The 21,400-nt window shown below is 41.2% G+C and overlaps 1 protein-coding gene across 4 annotated transcripts in view; it reads left to right on the top strand.

Moving 5' to 3' along the window:
• Positions 1–21,400, top strand: part of ARHGAP10 (Rho GTPase activating protein 10) — a 322,216-nt gene that overhangs the window by 280,393 nt on the left and 20,423 nt on the right. For 2 of the 4 annotated variants that reach the window (XM_061191609.1, XM_061191608.1), the window contains exon 20: positions 16,203–16,362. The exons of the other annotated variants lie outside the window; for them this stretch is intronic. In XM_061191609.1, the coding sequence (XP_061047592.1) occupies positions 16,203–16,362 (160 nt within the window). The remainder of the gene's footprint in view (positions 1–16,202; positions 16,363–21,400) is intronic. 4 annotated transcript variants of the gene reach the window in all.

Below are 21,400 nucleotides of genomic sequence, written 5' to 3'. Positions count from 1 at the left end.
CTTTTACCGTGATGAGATCAATGGGTTGGAAAAGGCAGCCAGAAATGTCAGGGCTGTGATTGAGTTGTGACCTGCCCATAGATCATGCCCGCTGCTTCCCCTGCACGGGCGTCTCCCCAGACGCCTCCTCGAAGCTCAGCCCCCCTAATGTTATTGACAAAGCACGAGGCACCTTCTTGTATGACTTCCTCTATAATCTTAACTATGCTCCTGTGTGGGATGAACATTTCCCCCTCTCTCTGGAGGGGGAAGAAAAAAAGTCTTACTTAACGCCTTAAAAAAGTTCATGGCAGGTAACTAGGATTTATAGAAGAGAGAAAAAATCTTTAAAGCTTGTCTCCCTGTGGTGTGGGTTTTTTCTTCACTTCTAATAGCTTTTATTTTAATTTCTACTTCTGAATTCAAGCAGCTGTCACTCTCTTTATAGCCCTCTTTGAAACACTTAACAACGTAGGAGGTAGCCGGGCTGTCTAAGAAACATCTTTTCAAACCAACCGAAGTATTGTTTATCCTGAATGAAATAGAATTTTTAAGGCTGTCAGGAGTGACTGATTTGAAACGTTTCCTTTGGTAGCTAGGAAGATGAGGAGAAATCTTGAAGGGGAAGGTATTATCTCAGTGTGGCCAATTCCAAGCAATTGTTATTACTCAGAAAACTCTTATGGACCATGATAAAAATCACCAGGAGATAAGAGTGCTGTCTACAATTAATATAACCAAACAAACCTGTGGCCAGTTTATTTGTACTTACTGAATCCTTCCCAGCTGTTGAGGAAAAAGAAATGATGTGAGATTGAGTCAACTGTGGAGGCTACTCCTGTAACTAGTTGTCTCTCCTTGCCTTTTATGAACTCTGGGTCGCAACTTTGCAGCCTGACTCCTTCTAAATGCTCTTTCTGCTTGGCATGGCATTCTTGTGTGTCTTCTAGGCAGTATTTAGAAGGAGTCCAATGTCAACCTTGGATGGAAAAAAAATCTTCAAGCCTATTACAGTGAATTATACGGCTGACATTTTCCATGTACTAATATTTGTTCTCTGAACTCAGCAACATGAGTCTTTGAGCTTGAATTGTGATGATGTCTGTGGTTTTATTTTTCTCTTTGGGTCAGAATAGAAATAGTGACTCTTTAAGTCTCTGGTTATTATCTTAGTTATTTTAAAGGTGGGCTCTTTTTTTTTTTTTTTTTTAAATGGAATATTATAGTTAGATGTCATCCTTTTTTAAAAATTTTTATTTATTTAGTTGTTTATTTATTTATGGCTGTGTTGGGTCTTCGTTTCTGTGCGAGGGCTTTCTCTAGTTGTGGCAGGCGGGGGCCACTCTTCATCGCAGTGCGCGGGCCTCTCACTATCACGGCCTCTCTTGTTGCGGAGCACAGGCTCCAGACGCGCAGGCTCAGTAATTGTGGCTCACGGGCCCAGTCGCTCCGCGGCATGTGGGATCTTCCCAGACCGGGGCTCGAACCCGTGTCCCCTGCATTGGCAGGCAGATTCTCAACCACTGCGCCACCAGGGAAGCCCTAAAGGTGGGCTCTTTTTCGTAAAAATTTTAATAGTTAATGCAAGAACAGGATACAAAATTTGGAGGGTAATAATAGTGCACAGTTACAGATACCATACTATATGCCAGCTACTGTTGTTAGCAATATTTGTTAAACTTAGGTAATCCTCATAACAATCCTATCGATAGTATTATTATCCGTATTTTATAATTGGGGAAACTGAGGCTCAGAGAAGGTCAGCAGCTCACCTGAGTCTCCCGGCTAGTGAGTGACAAAGCCCGGATTAACCAGTCCCATTCCAGAGTCTGGGCTCCTTACCACTCTGCTCAAGTGCAAACCCAAGTGCCTCAGCAAATGGTCTTCTCTTCTCCGGAGTTTTCCATGGCCAGTCTTTTCAGAGATGTCATGTGCCTTTCAAACAATACATTGATTTATTCTTTTTTAATTTTAAGAGTGATTCTTAGTTTTTCCATTAAAAACAGTGGCTAGTTTTGTTGTAAAGGAATCAAGAGTGATGGTTTTGATGAAGGAGATGAAGGAGAAGAAAGGGCCGGAGATGAGGATGGATTTAAACCTGGGACACGATACACTGTAACAAAAATGGGTCCTCTAAGAGAAAGGGGGACGCTCATTTTTATGGGCAAGGAGAAGGAAAAGCAATCATTTTATTTCAGTATTATATTTATTTTATCGTGATGTATATACCCATTTACCTAATTGAACAAATATCTGGTCTTACGTTTGTTGCAGTAAAGTGAAAAGTCTCCATTCAATCCCATCAACTCAGTCCCTGCAAACCAAATCTGTAACCACTGCTATTAATAGATTGAGCCACGTCAGAGGGCCAGCTCTCAGTTCCAAAGTTATCTAATATCGGCAATTTCAAATGTTTTTTCATTTACATGTCATTTCAACTTATAGTTTCTTAAATCCTTTCAAAGTTAAAATTCCAAATTGGATTGCTGGCCACTGTTATTAGGAGGGTCGTATCACATGAAACTGCTCTGCTGTTTGTCTGTCTCAAAACTGATTGAATAGCAGCAGTTTGACTTGGTTCAACCTATAGTTTCTTATTTTTCCTTCTAGAGTCCTTCATGTACATATAAGCAGAGATGAATATAGATTTTTATATATCCCCTGTGTGCTCAAAAGCTAGTTGTGCACCGTATTTTAAAAAACTTTATATCTGGTATTGTTTTCATATCAATACAAAGAGAGTGCCCTCTCCTTTTTCACTGCTGTATAGTATTCTGTGTGTTCTGTTGTGTGGGTGTGCTCCTAAAGGCCTTGTTCTACAGCCAAACACAAGCAGATGGTACAGGTCCTCAGTAATCACACACAGGCTTCTAGCCTTCCAAGGATCACAGAAATGTGTCCACAGAAATAATACACATGGTGTGATTTTGAATGACTAAAGTAAGTTATAAAACAGAATTTCAGAATAGCCTCACTTCTAAAGGGAAAACTATCACTTCTAAAGGGAAAACTATGTGAATAAATGTATAAGCATAGAAATAAGTCCGGAAGAATATTAATCAGTTATGACAGTGGTTTTTTCCTTAGGAAGTGAGAGAATGATGATTTTCTTCTTTAAACATATCTGTATTTCTTTTTCCTTGTTATACACGTGTACATCTATACACATATAAATACACATACACACACATGCATCATGCATACAAGTATGTGTATTTAAGTTACAAAAGTTTCAGCCTAAAACTGATGCAAGTTGTGCTTGTTATTTGGCGTGTTGGGTGTAAGTTGAAGATTTTGAAGTAGAAAGAATGAAGCAGAGCCCAAGAAAAAAGCATATGGAGTGGGGCTTCCCTGGTGGCGCAGTGGTTGAGAATCTGCCTGCCAATGCAGGGAACACGGGTTCGAGCCCTGGTCTGGGAGGGTCCCACATGCCGCAGAGCAACTGGGCCCATGAGCCACAATTACTGAGCCTGTGTGTCTGGAGCCTGTGCTCCGCGGCGGGGGAGGCCGCGATAGTGAGAGGCCCGCGCACCGCGATGAAGGGTGACCCCCACTTGCCGCAACTGGGGAAGGCCCTTGCACAGAAACGAAGACCCAACGCAGCCAAAAATAAATAAATAAATAAATAAATAAATAAATAAATAAATAAATAAATAATTCCCATTTAAAAAAATATATATATTAAAAAAAAAAAAAAAAAAGCATATGGAGTCCCGCTAGCATGAGTTGACCTGGAGAAATTTCATTGACAGTACATTGAGAATGGGGAGCTGTCACTGCTTAGTGTTTTCCTGTTGGATTTAATGCGTCTTTCACCTTCTACCTGGGGTGCTCGCAAAGGCACATTGTCCTAGCATTTTGGGGATCACTATCACTGGAAATACTTAGGCCACAAAGAGTTTTATTGAATGGTAGACTTATTTGTGGTTCCATTTGGATTTAACCTAACCTGGATTTGAATCCCTGTTCTCTTCTTACTGTCTTGTATGACGTAGGCAAATTCGCCTCGAAGCCTCATGAGTTTGGGTCAGTAAGCTTCCACATGGCTTTTGCCAAGAACAAATGAGTTAATGGCTGTAAACCACCCAATATTTAGTGAATACTCAATTTTAGCTTAGATTTTCCTGAGGACCTGATGTGTAAAATAGAGGGCTTCAAATATATTTTCCTATGTGGTATACTTTCCAAGAAAATGTAACTTAGTCTTTTGTTTTTGGTTATTTTTGTCCAGCTTAATAAGTTTATTGGTTGCTACCTTAAACTGGCAGTTGATAATAATTTACATTGTTCAGGTGAAAAGAATGAGGTGAGGGGGGAGAAGGATAGGTAAGTAGCTAGGAGTCCAACAACCCTCCATTCTCAGCTGGAGTGGCGTGTGCTCTAAATTTCCTGAGCTGTCAGAATGTCAGGCTTCCTCAGAAGTTTATGCAAGACAGCTTGATTCAGTATCTGATTACTTTTTGGTTCCTAAGGATAATTGTAGATGGTGGTTATACTTTTTGTTTATATAGGCAGAAATCTCAGTCTGTAAATAATGCCTCTGGGCTGTGATTATGATATAAAAATGCTCTCTGCTCTACAGAGTAAAGCAATTTGCTTTGACTTCTATTGACATTGCAGCTGAACTGGTCTTCTTCACTTTGTAATTGAATTGCTCCAGCCTTCCATTGACCTTGTAAGTCGCAGAGGTGGTTCCTGGAGTTGTAACCTAATGCCTGTTAGCTGCTGCTATAATGTTATAATGGGGTCTGTGTTTTATGTCATGCGATTAGAACACAGCTGATTCCCTCATCAGCGTTTCCTAGCATACACTTTTGGCATGTCTTAGCCATTCGGTAGCTTTTCAGGCAGGCGTTATGCTTAATTTTTAATATCTTCAGACAGTAGAAAATAAAATCTGCTTTATAATTGTATGGCAATTTCATTACATCTTTTCATGCCTTACTGTGACAGTTTAATTTACAGTTTAGGAGTTGACTTCTCTCTTATTCAGTTTTCTGGGGGGAATGCATATCTAGGTGTACTTTTGTTTTTTGGACTTTTGGGACTGGGGGTGGGAGTTTTTTTTATTGAGAGTCACATTTCCCTTTCCTAGACATGATTTCAGATAAAGAAATATTACCCAAGGGAATTATTCTTAGCTAGCCACTGACTGTCATTAACCTGCATGTTATTTAGCTTTATCATGGTTCCCATCATGGTTTGTCTTGTTTGATGAGGCCAAATGAAATGAGAGGAACTGGGACATCTTGCCCCATCGCCCCCAGCATGACATTGCTTTAACTTGCAGCAGAGCCGAGAATTGGGGTCAGTGGGACTTTAGGAACCTTTCCTTCCACTTGGCAATTATAACTGGTCTCTCAGTGCACCTTTCTCTGCTGAGAAATACAATTAGCATTCTTTCCTTAATGGGCAGTTGGCAGGGTTAATTTCTTATACCCCCCCCTCCCCTTTGTTTCCCTAATGGAAGATTTTCTGATCAAAGAATCTAAACTGTTTTCTCTTAATAGTCATTTACTACCTACTGCTCTGTGGACAGCAGAGAAGAACTCCCTTTGAATGGGAGGGTTGGATTCGGTTTCTTTAAAGAAAGATAACCTCCAATTACATTAGCAATTTTAAAAGTTCAATTTTAAAGTCAAACTTTGAGTTTCCTAACCTATCTTTATTATTCTAATTAAAGAAAGGAATTGCCTGTGTGTGTGTGTGTGTGTGTGTACGTACACTTTTGCAGTTAATTAAAACTAATGTACAAGATAATATAACTCTTTTGGCTTATGTTTTTAGAAGGATAAGAATAAATATCTGGCCTGAAAAATATATTGACTTTACTTTTTGTCTTGCTTTGGATTCCTTTTTTTTGGGTGGGGGGGACTTCTTTTTCTCTCTATAGATCTTATCTGTATAATGCCACTATTGCTAGTGCCTCATAACGCAAGTTCTCTCAATTCCTTGGCCATTTTAGTTGAAGTAGACTAGCATATGGAAAGCTATGCAGGCAGTGCTGGGTTTTCTTTGGCTGGTTAGGTGTTAGTGGGGTTTGGGATCTGATCCTGACCCTTCTCAGCCATGCTGCTCACAGACTGCTCTGTTGTGCACTAGTCATTCCGTGTGTATACTGCAGCTTCTAGTTCGAGAAGCTCATAGGACTCCATGAGGTTCTGGGTGAGTATCTAAGTATGCTATGAAGAAACAGGCCTGTTCACTTTTTTTTTTTTCACCAGGCAAAGAGTGGGCTACTTGGACAAAACTAGTCTTAGATAATCCAGCTAGGCAGGACAGGCTGTCTTTCTATGTTGTTGGAATGTAACCTTTTCCTGTTTTCCTCAGTCTCAATAAATTTGGGTATCTGGTCACACTGGTATCTGCACGTCAGTAAATATGGGGGTGCTAGCGCTAAGGACCAGATGCAAAAACAAAATACTGGACAGAACTGTAATCCTCCCTTTGGAGCAGTAGTGAGTGATAAGCTGTTGTGGAAGTCATGCTCCTTTACTTAGCATTGGAACCCTTGAATGTTTCATTGACTACAGCAATCTCACCCAGTAATTTGAAAGCAAGAAGACATTATGATGTACTTCTAAGACTTAGGTAGGAAGAGTGAGGCTATGGATGACTCAAGTGTTCTCGAGTGTCCTTGTTAAAAAGTAGAATGCTCTCCTAGATGGGTTAGTGTTCCAATTCAGTATGACAGTTCTATGATGTCTCATTTCTCATGAGTTAAGTAGTATACTTTGACTTGTATTAACTGCATTTCAGGGACCAGCACCGCTTAGTCCATGCTACTTTTCCTGTACACAGGGTCATTAAAGAATGGATGGTGGCTATGTCCTTTGATCTCTGTCAACCTTAAAATGCCACTGTTGGCACCCATCCCATCTGTTATGTTGGCCTTATGAACATTGGTGGGGGAATGTTTTCCTTCTACTGTTTCATATGTTGAAGCGTCTCGCCAGCTCCTAGACAGATTTAGCTTTATTTATACAGGTCACTTCCATATTTATTGTTCAGCATCAGGTTTTATATACAACGTCAAGTCCAACTGCATATTGAGCAGGGGGGAGGGAAAACATAAATTTTGGTTTATGCTAATTTACACTAGTCAGTGCAGTATTAGAAACTAGTTTTTGACGTGATGAAATATAGCAATTCAGACTTTATTTTAGCAGAGTAGAAATTACATCAGAGTGTCTTTGAAATGAGTTCGGGAGTACTGTTCTTGATGGTAGGCACCCTTCTCCTTTTCAGTATGCTGTGTGTCCTGGGTGACCTTAGGAAGAAAGACCACTATGGCTCGAAGGAGATTTTATTGATGTCATAATATCTGCCACATGATGGAAACTAGGGCAGCCTGACTATTTTCTGCTCAGTTCAAAGGTTATATTTTGAACAGGCTTATATAAGTTAGCAAAACAAACAAAACTCTCCTCTTCCTGTAGCATTTCATCATCCTCTTCCCATTTCAGCCTCTTCCCATCACTTTCATTCCCACAGCTATTAGTCTGTCTACTACTGTGACTTGTACCCAGACATGTTTTCCTTGAGGATAGCCTTTCTCAGTTCCCTACATACTGTGCCCTCTTCAGCTTCAGACATTAAGCCTAAATTTTTGGTGCTTGAGTCTTCCTTGGGTGTAGCATCATGAGAACAGACACACCAAGTGGGCAAAGAAGAAATTGAAATACTCTAAGCAAACCATTATTGGTTATTATTGGGCAGCCCTGTTTAAAAGATAGAAAATGCAGAATGACAGGAGGATAATTATAGTGCAGAATGACAGGAGAATGAATCCAGGCACAAGGGGAGGAGGGGGCTAGGGTAAATGTCACCACGTCAGCTTTTTTGCCCCCTGCTGGGGAAAGAGTCTACCTAGTTTTGGCTGAAGCCACCTTCAAAAGTAAACTAGGTCATGTTTAGCCTTGAGATTTATTTCTCTGTACTTAGGTAGTGAGTTTTTATATGTCTGATCACATTTTCTAGTCGATTTCCACTGTGATTTTGGAGATTGTTTCCCCCAGAAAGTGTTACATACCAATCGATAATAAAAAAAATAGTTAAGAATATTAGCTTTTCACTTTATGGAATAGCCTGTGTTCACTAATTATAGTACAAGTAATCCCTGTTGAGTGAGCACACTAAAATATAAAAGAAATCAAATATATTTTAGTAAATTCTAGTTTTGAGAGTTTTCCCTGACTAAATGTAATGTGAATATTTAAACAGTCATGATGACCCTTTGACTGTCAGTATTTAGGGAAATTGTCTGTTTAAATATGGCATAGAAAATGTTCTGAATCTTGTTTCCTAATCAATATTTTAGAGCTATAAAGTTTTCTTTGGTATTATTGTGCCATGCTTCACAAATTTTGACATGAAATGTCTTTATTGTCGAGTTCTAAATCTTTCTTAATTTCCATTATGATTTTCTTTTTAACCATATTTAGTTTACCAGCATATTGAAATGGTAAAATCTATCCTTTCGTTTATTAAGTTCTAAATATTTTGTAATTTTGGTCTGGGAAGAGAGGATGTGTAATATCCATCCTTCAAAATATTTCCTTAAGAATTCTTTGGCGGTCCAGTGGTTAGGACTCTGCGCTTTCACTGCTGAGGGCCCAGGTTCGACCCCTGATCGGGGAACTAAGATCTCACAAGCCTCATGGTGTGGCCAAAACAAAATAAAATAAAATCCTTAAAAAAACATTTGTTTTGAAGAATATTTATCCTCTGTTATTTCAAGGTGTGTGTGTGTCTAAAAAATAGAGCAGCTTTGTATTGTTGATTACAGATATTTCTCTCTCTCCCTGCCTGATAACACTGTCTGAGAGGAGTGTATTAAAGTCTCCAATAATGATAGTTGATTTTTCTGTTTTTCCTTACGGTTCTATATATTGCTTGAGGCTGTATCATTAGGTGCTTATCTTCTTGCTCCATCATCTTGTCCTTTTATCAGTATAAAATGACCCTCTTTATCTCTCATGTAGTTTATTAAGATCGTTGTGTATTTTGATTTATATTTGCCTAGTATAGCTTTATTTTTTTGAATTTCCAGCCTTGCTTTGTCTTTTTGTTGTAAGCATGTTTCTCGTAGTCAACATATTATTGGATTTGGAAAATATATTTGGAGAATCACTATCTTTTAATTGATGAGTTTAATCCATTTATGTATATTATGATTACCATTATGTTAGGATTTCTGTCATTTTATAATTTTTATTTAATAATGAATTTTGATACCTTTTTGTTTTCTTTCCTCCTTTCTCTTTACAAAAGCAAATGTTCTTCTGCTGTTTCTAATAATGTATATCCTGTTTTTGTTTCTAAGATGATTGCCTTATTTTGAGATTTATAAGCTTATTTATCTGTTGCCTTCTTAAACTCAACTATGTTTCTGTCTCCATCTCTAATAAGATAAATATCCAATGGACTTTCATTTCCTTTTTGGGCTACCCACCCCCACTATGTTGATATTTTCTAGATTCTATGTTCTGGATCATTTTTGTTATTTTTTTTTCCCTTTTCTTTTGTCCTAGAGTTTTTAGAAGACAATGATAGACATTGAAAATCTCATATTGCTTCTTTTATTTAAATACTTGAAAACTGTCTTTTGGAAGTGTTATCATTATAGTTCTTTATGTGGCAATCCTTAGGTGTTTTTATGTCTAATATGTTTACTACACCCTCACATTTGATAGGCAGTTTGGCAGTTTGAATATACAGTTCTGTGCTCAAAATTCTTATCCTTCAATACTTTAAAAACGTTACTTCAATATTGTTCTGAATTCAGTTTTGCTGTTGAGAACTCTGATGTCACTCTGGGTCTTTTTAAAAAATATGGTCTGTTCTTTCTGTCAGGATGCTTTTTACTTTTTTCTTTGTATTTGATATTCTCAAATTTTGCAATAAGGTATCTTATGTGCAGTATTTTCTTTATTTGTCTGTTTGGTACTCTGAGTCCTTTAGATTGAGGTCTTTGAAATTCTTTAATTATGAGGAATTGGTCATTATTTCTTTAAATATTTCTTCCTCTCAATATACTTCTTTTTCTGGGATCTGAATGTTGGCAATTTCACTTCTCTTTTGTGTTGCCAATCTCTAAATTGCTGAATTTCTGTTGTTGTTGAGTTTACTATCCTAGTTTTCTTTATGTTCTTAGAGACTGTAGGTATAAGTCCATCGGGAAGGAGGATTTTGTGTGTGTACCTGTCGTTGGGACGACTTAGAGCCTCCTTCCCTTCCTTCTTTCTTTTTTCTACTCCTTCTCCAGCTCTTGCCCACTGTATTCACCAGGTTGAACCAGGTGCTTTGGTTCAGAACCAGCTATTATTCCTGTACATAACTCTCATCCTGGGGAGGGGAGGGGGTGGGCTTATCAAATCTACTTTCCAGGCAAGTGGGGAACTTGGTCACAGATTTTTGGCCTCCATTTAGTGTGGTGAGTGTCTCCCAACCCCTAGTTCCACATGGGGAGCCTGGTTCTATCCCTGAACCATGCCTGGTGTATTGTAGGTATATTGACCTAAGGATACCACAGGATTTAAATGTCTGTTGGTTCTGCTGGTTTGGATGAGTCCTGGAGCTGGTAGACTTTTGGCTTGTACTCCCACTGACTTCTGAAACTATTTCCTTTCTGTTTCTGTTTCACAGAGATGTGAAACAAGTTTTCAAGTGCAAATTTATTTTAAAAAGTCATTTCATTGCTGTTGTTGTTGGGCATATGTGAGAGGAGATGTAGGTTTCCATTTAAAATTTCATTGCCATCTTGACTGGAAATTTCCTGATTGGCCTTTACTGTAAAAGGGTTACTGTGTTGTTATAAGTGCAGTTACTTTGTTCTGCACTTATAACAATAAATCTTTCTTTGATCCTGGTGACTAGCTGTTTGATATTTAGAAGCATCTAAGATTATTCTGACGGGAAGCATATTTCTGTGCCAGCGGAACCACAGAGAGAGTCTGCTGTTGTCTTCCATTTAACCAAATACGTAACTGCGAAGTTTGTCAGAAGTTTAACTAATTCATTAGATCTTCTTCTCTTCTCTTCTTTCTTTTCTTTTCTTTTTTTTTTTTTTTGCTTTTTTCTTTTCTTTTTTTTCCCTTTTTCTTTCTTCTCTTCTGTCCCCTTTCTCTTTCTTTCTTCTAATTCATAAGCCAGGATGTTTGAGAGAGGGGAGCATGGACCAGCCTTACGAGCGGAGACAGCCCATCTCCGACGAATAACAAACCTCCTGTGGTTTCGGCTCATACTCAAACATTCTAGGCTGAGTAGAAAACAGCAGGTAACGGATTCAAAGGGAACCATCTCTGACATCTCAACAGTTAGGAAGTTTATTTGAGAGATGGACAAAGAAGAAATGAATGAAATGGGAGGGAAAACTCTAAGCCTCGTTCCCTCCAACAGCAGTTCTGTTTAAGTGAAATGAGCAGAAGGTGAGTGGAGAGAAGCACGTATCATCAGAACAAGAAAGTTCAACTATCTAGAGTAAAAATTGATCAGCATATTAAAATATAGGAGATAGGGCTTCCCTGGTGGTGCAGTGGTTAAGTCTGCCTGCCCATGCAGGGGACACGGGTTCAAGCCCTCATCCGGGAAGATCCCACATGCCACAGAGCAGCTAAGCCCGTGCGCCACAACTACTGAGCCTGCGCTGTAGAGCCCATGTGCCACAACTACTGAAGCCTGTGCGCCTAGAGCCCGTGCTCCGCAACAAGAGAAGCCACCACAGTGAGAAGCGCGTGCACCGCAATGAAGAGTAGCCCCCGCTCGCCACAACTAGTGAGAAGCCTGTGCACAGCAACAAAGACCCAGTACAGCCATAAATAAATAAATAGATAGATAGATAGATAGATAAACATCCTGTGTATTGTTAACTGTGGTAAAATTATCAAGTTCTTTTTCCCTCTTCCTGCTCAGTTTTCTGCCAGTCATTGAAGATCGCTTTAGACTTTCATGAAAACAAAACACATGTGCATGTACTCAGGGTCATAAAGAAATCAGACTAAATAGTGAAATCCAGTAGCTGACATAAAAGGCATGTCCTCGTGAATACTTTTTTGGTCCATTTTTTATGCGAATCTATGTCTGGGCCGGAAACCTAAATACTTGTAAGATAACACTTCTCTCTGTTTACCATAGTAACAGCGATAACCACCACCACCACCATCAGTAAGGAGAAGGCTGCTCCTTACACTGAGGTTCCTCCAGGGTTCTCTTCCATTTCTATATCTTCTCCTCTGCCCTCTCCATCCAGTGCTATGACTTCAACTCAACCCACATGCCTCTCAATAAAATCATCCCAGACCTCTCTCCAGGGCTCTGGGGCTGTATAACCAGCTCTCCTTTGGACATCTTCCCCTCGATCTCTTACCCCCTCGAACCCAACATGTCTACAGCTGGTCTTATTATGTCCCACATGCAACTTGCTCCTTGTTTTTCATGCCCTATTTCAATGGATAATTCTACATTCACCTGGTTACCTAAAGCAAGAACTTGAGGGTCATGGTAGGTTCCTCTTTCACCCTTCACCTTCATTCACAGAGGTCTGATTACTAATACCTGAATATCTCTTGAATCTGTATCACTTCCTTGTTTAATCCCTGCAATAGCTTCCTAATGCCTGTAGCACAAATCCAGACACCTTAGTGAGATATAAAACTCGACACCCTACCACCTTCTGCTGTGTTGGCTTTACCTGACTGTCTTCTGCACCTTTGGGTTAGAGGCTGATTCTTCACCTTTGTAACTTGGCATCTGCAATGTGCCTTAGTATATAAGTAGAACCTCAGTAAATTGAAGAAAGAGGGTGAGAGATGTTTGTGGCTTGAAAGGGGAGAGGACGATCATCAGAAGCTGCGTGCAGATTTTCTAACAATACTTTGAGATTTGTAGATTTTTTTTCCTTCTTAATTCCTGGAGGCATTGGCTTTTCAATTTCATGATCTTTTCTGTGGCAGTGAGTCCACAGCCAGTATTTCCTGAAGCCTCCTGATTTGCCTGGCACTGCATTGTGTTCTCTAAGGATTACGAAGATGAGACATGGTCTCCACCCTCAAAAGATGCATAACGGAGGTGGGGAGCTAAAATCAGGTCATGAAAGCATTGACAGTGCAATGTAAACTTGACTTCTGCTTGCCTGCCGTCGTGAGAAAGGAGAACAAGCAGAAAAGGTGGTTGGCAAGAGATTATGGAGGAGGTGGGAATTAAGCTGGAGGTTGTGAGGAAGTCATTTTCTCTTCTAGATGTGGTAGTTGTATTCTAGTGAGTTTCTCATCTTGGAGTCTGTTCATAACAAAAGCCCTTCAGCACCATTTTTGTTCGCGTACTCGGATCAACCCTGTTACTTGCAGGTGATGAGTCTGGAGATGCCTGTGGAAGGGTAGCACCTAGGGAAAGAGGTTGTGTGACACTCTGGAGAAATGAAAGGTGAAAAATAACGAGGGTGTCGGACTGTAGTTCTCAAGTACAAATTAGTTTCATAGGATTTAAAATCTTTATTCCCGATATTGTCAAACATAGAATTTTTTAAAGCTTTATTATTTTCCTACTAGTTAAAAAGAAGTCATTTAATTTTGGTGAACTAAAATTTTAGACTATTTAACCTTTACATGCCTGATATTAGTGTTTCCTCAAATGCAGTGATTCTCAAGTAGATAAGCTCATTCCTGAACAGTGAGAGAGAGAGGAATTTTGTGCACATGGAAAGCAGGCTGAGAGATCTCTTCGTTTGATCACTTTGTGTAAACCTATGCCCTTGTATCAATATTCTTTTCACTTGAGGGCTCATATTGCCACTGTTTGGCAGGGAGGAAGGGAGAAATTCTCTTACTAGCACGTGATTTAATATGTTGAGTGACAATTTGTGCTGTGTCAGTCTGCTTAGGGACAGGATTGGAGAGGGTGGTGATGAGCTAGCGTATATGGTTGTGAGAACCTTTCAGGTATCTTTTGAAAGGAACCTTAGACCCTTGGGCTCCACTTCCCCAAAGCTGCTTCTCATTGACACGTTTCTCCTTGTAGGAGTGAGTCAGGGAATAGCTGGGCCCAGACTCTCACTTGCTGCTTTGCTGTGTCAGGCCCTGCCCCAGAGACAGGGCCTGCAGCCCAGAGAGCAGAGGGCCAGCATCCAGTCTCCTGCAGCCAGGAAGCTGGTAGCGTGTGACCCACTCTGGAGGTTATCTTGTCCTGCTGCAGAGCTGGTCATATTTTGCAACTTCTAGCCAAGCCCTGAATTGGCAGCTGTCGTGCAGGTAAACGTTCAGGAGTTTACTTTAGACTCTGTGCTGGGGTTACATAGGAGACCTTCATAGTTTTGAAGGGAGTTGTTGCCCAGGATGACTGAATGACACACAGAAGGGCCCTGGAAAGCTGGAGCTCCAGGTCTCATTTGCAGGAAAGAACTGGATGGATTGAGCTATCCAGGCACAAGGGGAGAGGCAGCCTTTGTTTCAAAGTGGACTGTATCCCCGAACGAAAGTAAATCCAAAGGAAATCATAGAGATCTATCAGTGGGTTTGGGTTCATTTGCCTGAAAATGAGCCCTTCTTTTTGGGGCTGAATTATTCCAGTTAGCTAAATACGTTTGTGGTGAAGGTTAGTAGAAAAAGTAACTTCACTGAAAGAAGAAGCATATGGTCTTCTGGGCTGTGTGTTTGTGAATGGAGAGAGAGCAAGGCTTTGTAGAGCGACTTTGCCCAGGGAGAAGACCTGCTCACAGAGATCACATTCACCTCTCACCCCACTGTATCTCTCTCCCTGACTGTGCACTTAGGAAAGAAAAAGCTCAGAAAACTCCCTCACCGCAGTCTTCTGCACAGGATCATGCATCCCCCTAGCTGCTTCTATAAGGGGTCCCTTCTTCCAGCCATCACCGCCCCCTCTAATTCCTCCTTGGCCTGAATTCCGCTTTTCCAGATCTCCACTTTTAAGATTCTTTTAGCCTTAGTTGTAAGCTAGGTTAGAGTTAAGTAAGAATTATTTTATACAGTCAATTTTCAAGATTAGTATCTTGGGAGCGAGCTTCATCAGAGCCCAGGATTGCTCCTGTACTCCATTATTAGCAGAATTGAAATCCATCTAAGATGGTTTTCCGAGAGCACGTTCCTCACTGTTCCCGGTGTTCATACACCCTGTATTTCTGGGACTTGGGAATGAGGAAATACGAAGGTTTAATCAGCTGGAAGCTGTTTGTGGCTGGGGTGTGACCCTCCACGTTGTGTGTCATCTGCCGTGGCAGTTTGTTGAGCAACTCTTGTGACCCAGCATTTATAAAACCAAGGCCAAGCCAGTGCTGTCTTAATAGGAAGTTGCTGCCCCGGAGCAGTTACGATTCAATGGAGACTGTGACTTTGGCTGAAGGGTCCGAGCTTCAATGCGGGCTGTTCAGATGTGTTGATGGCAGCTGGGAGTACCATGAAAGCGAGGAGACCAGTCGAGGGACACGGCTGCTCTTCTGAGCTCTTTTCTACCTTCTGCATTTCCCACCCAAGCCCATAATGTGTACAGGTGATACAAACGCATTTCACAAAATGGTCCTCCGTGAGTGAATAAATCATGCAGCCCATTTAAGAAATGCATTTTCGTTTGGGTTTAAAGTCATGCCCTGCAGTCACTGCAGGGGTCTGGTTCTTGCAGAACATCCTCCCTAATGTTCACTGGGAAATGGAAGTTTCTCTGTGTCCGGGATCTAATAAATTGGGCTATTAAATTGTAATCCAAGACACCAGCTCAGAAGATAAGGTCCCTTTCAAGTTGTTGAATTTGTTATGACTGGGTGGTGATTGACAGTGGCTTAAAGGGCCATCATGTGACTAGAAAGTGAGAGGCTGGACCCTGCAGGACTGGTGTACTGCTCTGGATTGTTTTCGAGGTTATCACTGATTTATGACTGTGCTCCTTAGAGACCAGGAAGTCATTGTGGCCGCCATTAAGGCTTTCATCTTCCGTTTGACCTGATTTTGATTATTGTTTTTTCTTGTGGAGACAACACTCCTCACTTTGTATTACCTATAATTTATTTTAAGCATCTTTGGTTAAAATTAAAAACAGAAAAAAAAGCACCAAAATCCCTAAAGACAGGGCACCAAAATACTCTCAGGCTGCATTGTAAAAGTAATTTTGGATATAATTTGATTGACTGATCAAGTGATGCCATGTAGTTATTAGTGGAGTTTTTTTTTTTTCCTCCTCTGAGTATTTGAAAGTTGATGGCTTTTTCTCCTCCCCAGGTGACCGTCCCAATCTTCCTAAGGAGGACACTCCTCCCAGCAGCCTGGACTCATTTTCCTCCCCATCTCCCACGGCTGCCGCTGCCCATGGGCCCCCTGGACCAGACAAAAACCACCTCCTTGCAGATGGGGGTACCTTTGGGGACTGGGCATCCACTGCGTAAGTAGCTGTGCTTTTCTGTTTGGTGCTGAGGGAAGGAGGGCCCTGAAATGAAAGTGGCCCTTCATTCTGAAGTTTATGTGGCAGGTCGATACTGAAGCCGTTAGATCTCAGGACCTTTGTTCTCTAATCAGTGGGGCTGCCAAAAGGAGAAGGGTCCATAAAACAAGGCCTTTCTTTAATAGGGTCTCTGTGTTCCCAGTATGGAAGGGGTGGGCAGGTGCTATTTCGAATCTGTTTTAAGTTCAATTCATGGCAGTTTGGGGTTGCACGAAGGAAGTTTGTTATTGTCCTGCTCGGGATGTTTTCTCGCTAGTTATTGCAAACTTTTAGAAAGATGCAAATGCATGCATTGTGATCAGTAGACTTTCAAGGCTTTCTATTGGATGATATCTTAGTTATATGAATTTTTGCAAGCTTTATGCTAGTGTCCTGCTCTGTTTGCTCCGTAGCACCCTGCATAATTGACAATTGATGGATGAAATATCTGATTTTAGTTTCTCAGTTTGGTTGAGTGCCAACCATGAGCAGATCAGCTCAGGTGTATTAGGACAAATAATACCAATACAAACAAAATACCATGGACCTGGTTTGACTACATGAGGGTTTGTCTTTCTCTGCTTCCCGAGGCTGTGGAGTAAATGCAGGTTGGTGGTGGTGTGGAACATCAGATTTCAAACAGATGCTCAGAGAAGGAAAAAAAAAAAAAAAGAACTCTGCTAATAATTACATGACATTACTTGATTAGTCAATCAAATGACATCCAAAAATACATCTATAATTCAGCCTGAGAGTATTTGGGTGTCCTGTCTTTAAAGTTAAAAAAAAAATGTTTTCAAAAATTCAAAGTTTCTTAAAATAAGTCATAGATAATGATGTCATTCTACCCTAGCTGGGCATTCTTGGGACTTTAAATGGAATTGGAGAGTGTTTCTCACATCACTTGGCTTTTTATAGTTACTGCTGGATTCACATGAACTCATTATGAACTTATTAAGTATTACAAGAGGCTGGGAGAAGTTTGGTATGCTAAAATTTGGGGGTGACCTGAAGACTTTGAAAATCTAACCGAAAATCCAAGTGGAACTCAAAATATGGGTACGCATTCTCCAGATGAGATTTTTTTTTCCCTTCAAAATTGTCCTATATGTATATTTAAATGCTGAAGACTGTGTATTGTGGATTTCAACCACAGAGTACTCAAACAGGCCTGCCATTTTTACTATTCTTTTTTCAAAATAAAAATACTCTTTCACTTTTGTGCTACAAGCAGCAGTGACAGTGGTAACATAGGAACCCAGCCTCTGCAATGCTGGGCACTCTAGCAGTGGAATTTGGGGTATGTGTGTGTGCGCGCGCGTGTGTTTTAAAGCACAAGCCAGGTCTCTAATTATTCCTGTCAGTAAGTGTCTGTCACAGTCAGTGGAGAGCATTTTAGTCAGTGCTTCTTATTCCACAGTGGTTCTGTGGAGAAGTGACATTCCAAGCCACGATGCAGGCAGTGCTCAGTTCACAGCACGTCCATGGCTGAAACATGAAGAGCTTGATATTTTTGGTCATAAATCAGATGGGGAGTGAATCCCCCCAGCTTCCTATTCATACAAATTTTAAAATGTCATGGAAAGCACTCCAACCTTTGAGAGGCCCGAAAGGGAGGGGGCAAAATAAGTAGTTGAAACAAGTCTGGAAAGGAGATTTTTGTTATAATGGAGACTTCCTGCTACTTGAAGAGCTTGATTTTTTGTTTTCTGGGCACTGGATAAAATGCATCTCTCTCTTACATATATATAATAGAATTCCTGTGTATCTTTTAAAGGACTTACTTGTAAGCATATCTCAGTGCAGATTTCTCATTAAATCGGGGAGCGCCTCTCACACTTGACGACAGTGAGGATCCCCTGCAGGGCTTGTGAAGCCCACAGCGATGGACCCACATCATAGTGACGCTTAGGATTGGGGAGAGCCTGAAAATGCATATTTCTAACTTTTTCCCCGATGATGTTTGGCAAACCCTGACATAGACTCCTGTCCGCCCCTCCGCGCATGGTTCTAGGCATGTGCTGATGTAAACAGCTTCTCTGAGGAGTGTAGTTAGGAGAAGTGACAGTGCTTCCTTCTTTTTTCTTTTCTTTTTTCTTTTCTTTTTTCTCCTCTCCCCCCTCCTCTCCCTCCTCCCCCTCCCCCTCCCCTCCCTCCCCCTCCCCTCCCCCTCCCCTCCCCCTCCCCTCCCCTCCCCTCCCCCTCCCCTCCTCTCCCCTCCCCTCCCCTCCCCTCCCTTCCCCTCCCCTCCCCTCCCTTCCCCTCCCTTCCCCTCCCTTCCCCTCCCCTCCCTCCTCTCCCTTCCCCTCCCCTCTCTCCCCTCCCTTCCCCTCCCCTCCCTTCCCTTCCCCTACCTTCATCTCCCCTCCCCTCCCCTCTTCTCTCTTCCTAGGATTGTGTGTTTGCTGTCTTCAAGCAGCCCTTGGGTGCCCCCTGCAAACTTTGATTCCCTCTGCCTGAAATGTCTCCCTTCCTTTCTGCTCAAGACAATCTTGACCTGTCTTGAGGATCTAATTTAGTTTTCACTTTCAGGTAGCCTTCTCTAGGGCTCTAGTCTACTGGAGGGTTCGGAATAATCTCTTCCTCTGTCTATACCCAATACGTGATGTTAGAGAACGATCCCCTTCTAGTACTAGTTAGTACTTAACCTTTTATTGTTATTTGATAGTAGTATATGTGTGTGTCTATCTATGTATCTACATCAGTGTCTCCATCTGCCTGCCTGCTTATCTATCAATCTTATTCAGTTTGGGCTGCTATAACCGAAATACTTTGATTGAGTGGCTTATGAAGAGCAGGAATTTATTTCCCACAGTTTTGGAGGCTGGACGTCCAAGGTCAGGGTGTCAGCCTGGCTGGGTTGAAGTGGGAGGCTGCTTCCAGTGTACAGACTGCTCACTTCTCACGTATCCTCACATGATGGAGAGCAGAGAGTGGAAGCAGGCTCTCTTGTGGATCTTAGAAGGACACTAATCCCATTCATGAGGATTCCACTCTCATTGCATCCTAATATTCTCCCAAAGGCCCCACCTCCTAACACCATCCCATGGGAGGGGGTAGGGTTTCAAAGTGCAAATCTGGGGGGGGTCACAAACATTAGATGCATAACACTATCCAATCTTTCCCTCACTCCAAGATCGATCATAAAGTTCTTTTTTTAATAGATTTAATTAATTAATTAATTTATGGCTGCGTTGGGTCTTCGTTGCTGCGCACAGGCTTTCTCTAGTTGCAGCGAGCGGGGGCTACACTTTGTTGCGGTGCGCGGGCTTCTCATTGCGGTGGCTTCTCTTGTTGCGGAGCACGGGCTCTAGGTGCATGGGCTTCAGTAGTTATGGCCTGCGGACTCAGTAGTTGTGGCACGCGGGCTTCAGTAGTTGTGGTTCACAGGCTCTAGAGCGCAGGCTCAGTGGTTGTGGCGCACGGGCTTAGTTGCTCCATGGCATGTGGGATCTTCCCGGACCAGGGCTTGAACCCATGTCCCCTGCATTGGCAGGAGGATTCTTAACCACTGTACAACCAGGGAAGCCCTCGATCATAAAATTCTTGATGATAAAATTGGGTCTCATACTCTTTGAACTTTTTAGTGATATTGACATAGTTATTAATAAATATTTTATTTCCCATTTAAATTATTATGCATTTATAAAAATGCTTTTCTTTTGGAAGTCTCATTTCTTTCTGTGTATCATTGAATGTCTCTTAGGCAATTTAAAACTCTTTGGGAATTTCACAGAATTAATCTCACCATTTTCTCTTTATAGCGTTTTTCTTTATTTCTTTAGCACTTATATATTTAGTTTTCATTGTGTGTGCTTTTCTTTTTGTTTCTTTTTTTTTTAAAATCCATCATCTCTACATACCAGCTGTACAGTATTGATTATAGTAGGATCTGAGTAAATCTGATTAAGAGCCCTTTTAATAAAACTGAAGTTGCTGTGTAGTCATTAAAACTCTTCTCAGAGCGTTAAAAAGGAGGCACTGCCTGGACTGCTTGGTTTTAATCCAAAGTGGTGACTCTCTGTTCCAAAACTTACACTTGCCTTATCTTAGGTCCTGAAAAATGAAGCCCAAATGTATGTAGACCACATAGGACCCCAGTAGCTCTATTGTACAGAAATGCCATGACCCCAGCTACCAGAAAGCAAATTTATGCAGGAAAACCTACAGCAGCTGATATTCTGATATAGGCAGTGTGTAAATACAGCTGTAGCCTCTGACAGGTAGAAAACAATCCAGCAGAATTGGATTTCTTGGGTTTCTGCTGATGTTTATGACTTGTGGGTATTATTCATTGCAATCAATCTGTAGCTATTCCTTACCTGTACACTCAAGTAAGGTGATGGGTGACTTCATTGCCAGTAAAGAATTGCTAGCTCAGTCTCCTTGGAGGACATTACATCATAGGTCAAGGTATTTCAAATGTTCCAAAGTCATTTTTTCCCCAATAAAGTAGTTTTCTCTTCATTTTTAAAGGATGGAGCAGGTCCTTGATAAGTAATTCTTTTAGGTTTTCTGCCACAAAAGAAAATCTCTTGTAAGTAGATACCAGGCGTTGTTATCTGCTTCCTCTACAGATTTCAAATGAAAAGGAGCACCTCCTGCTAGCACGTGTCCATAGTCAAGATGGCAGCAGCATCTTAGAATAGTTCTTCGTAGCTGGGAATGTTGGTACCCTGAGATGTAACTCAGCTTGTGCTCTGGCAGGCTGGGAGGGCAATAGATCCTTCTCTCCCACCCAGTGAGAGGCTTGGATTGGTTTATCCTGAATGTGAAGGTGTTCCTAACACGTCTATCCCAGATGCTGCCCTGAGCCGCTGTTGTGCATCAGAGATACATGCCTCCCCAGGTTTGGTGCTAGTTGGTTAAAGTCATTAGATGGTAAGCTCCCATGCCCATTTACAGCCTTGTGCATGTCATCTGTAGACTTTGTGTGTGCTCAGTGGTGACCATTTTTATTCTTGTCTATGAAATAATAACTTGCTTCCTTTAAACTGGG

Source organism: Eubalaena glacialis, chromosome 5 (assembly GCF_028564815.1).
Source record: "Eubalaena glacialis isolate mEubGla1 chromosome 5, mEubGla1.1.hap2.+ XY, whole genome shotgun sequence".
NCBI lineage: Eukaryota > Metazoa > Chordata > Mammalia > Artiodactyla > Balaenidae > Eubalaena > Eubalaena glacialis.
Note: the sequence above shows the minus strand (reverse complement) of the source record. Positions and strands in the feature narration are given on the sequence as shown.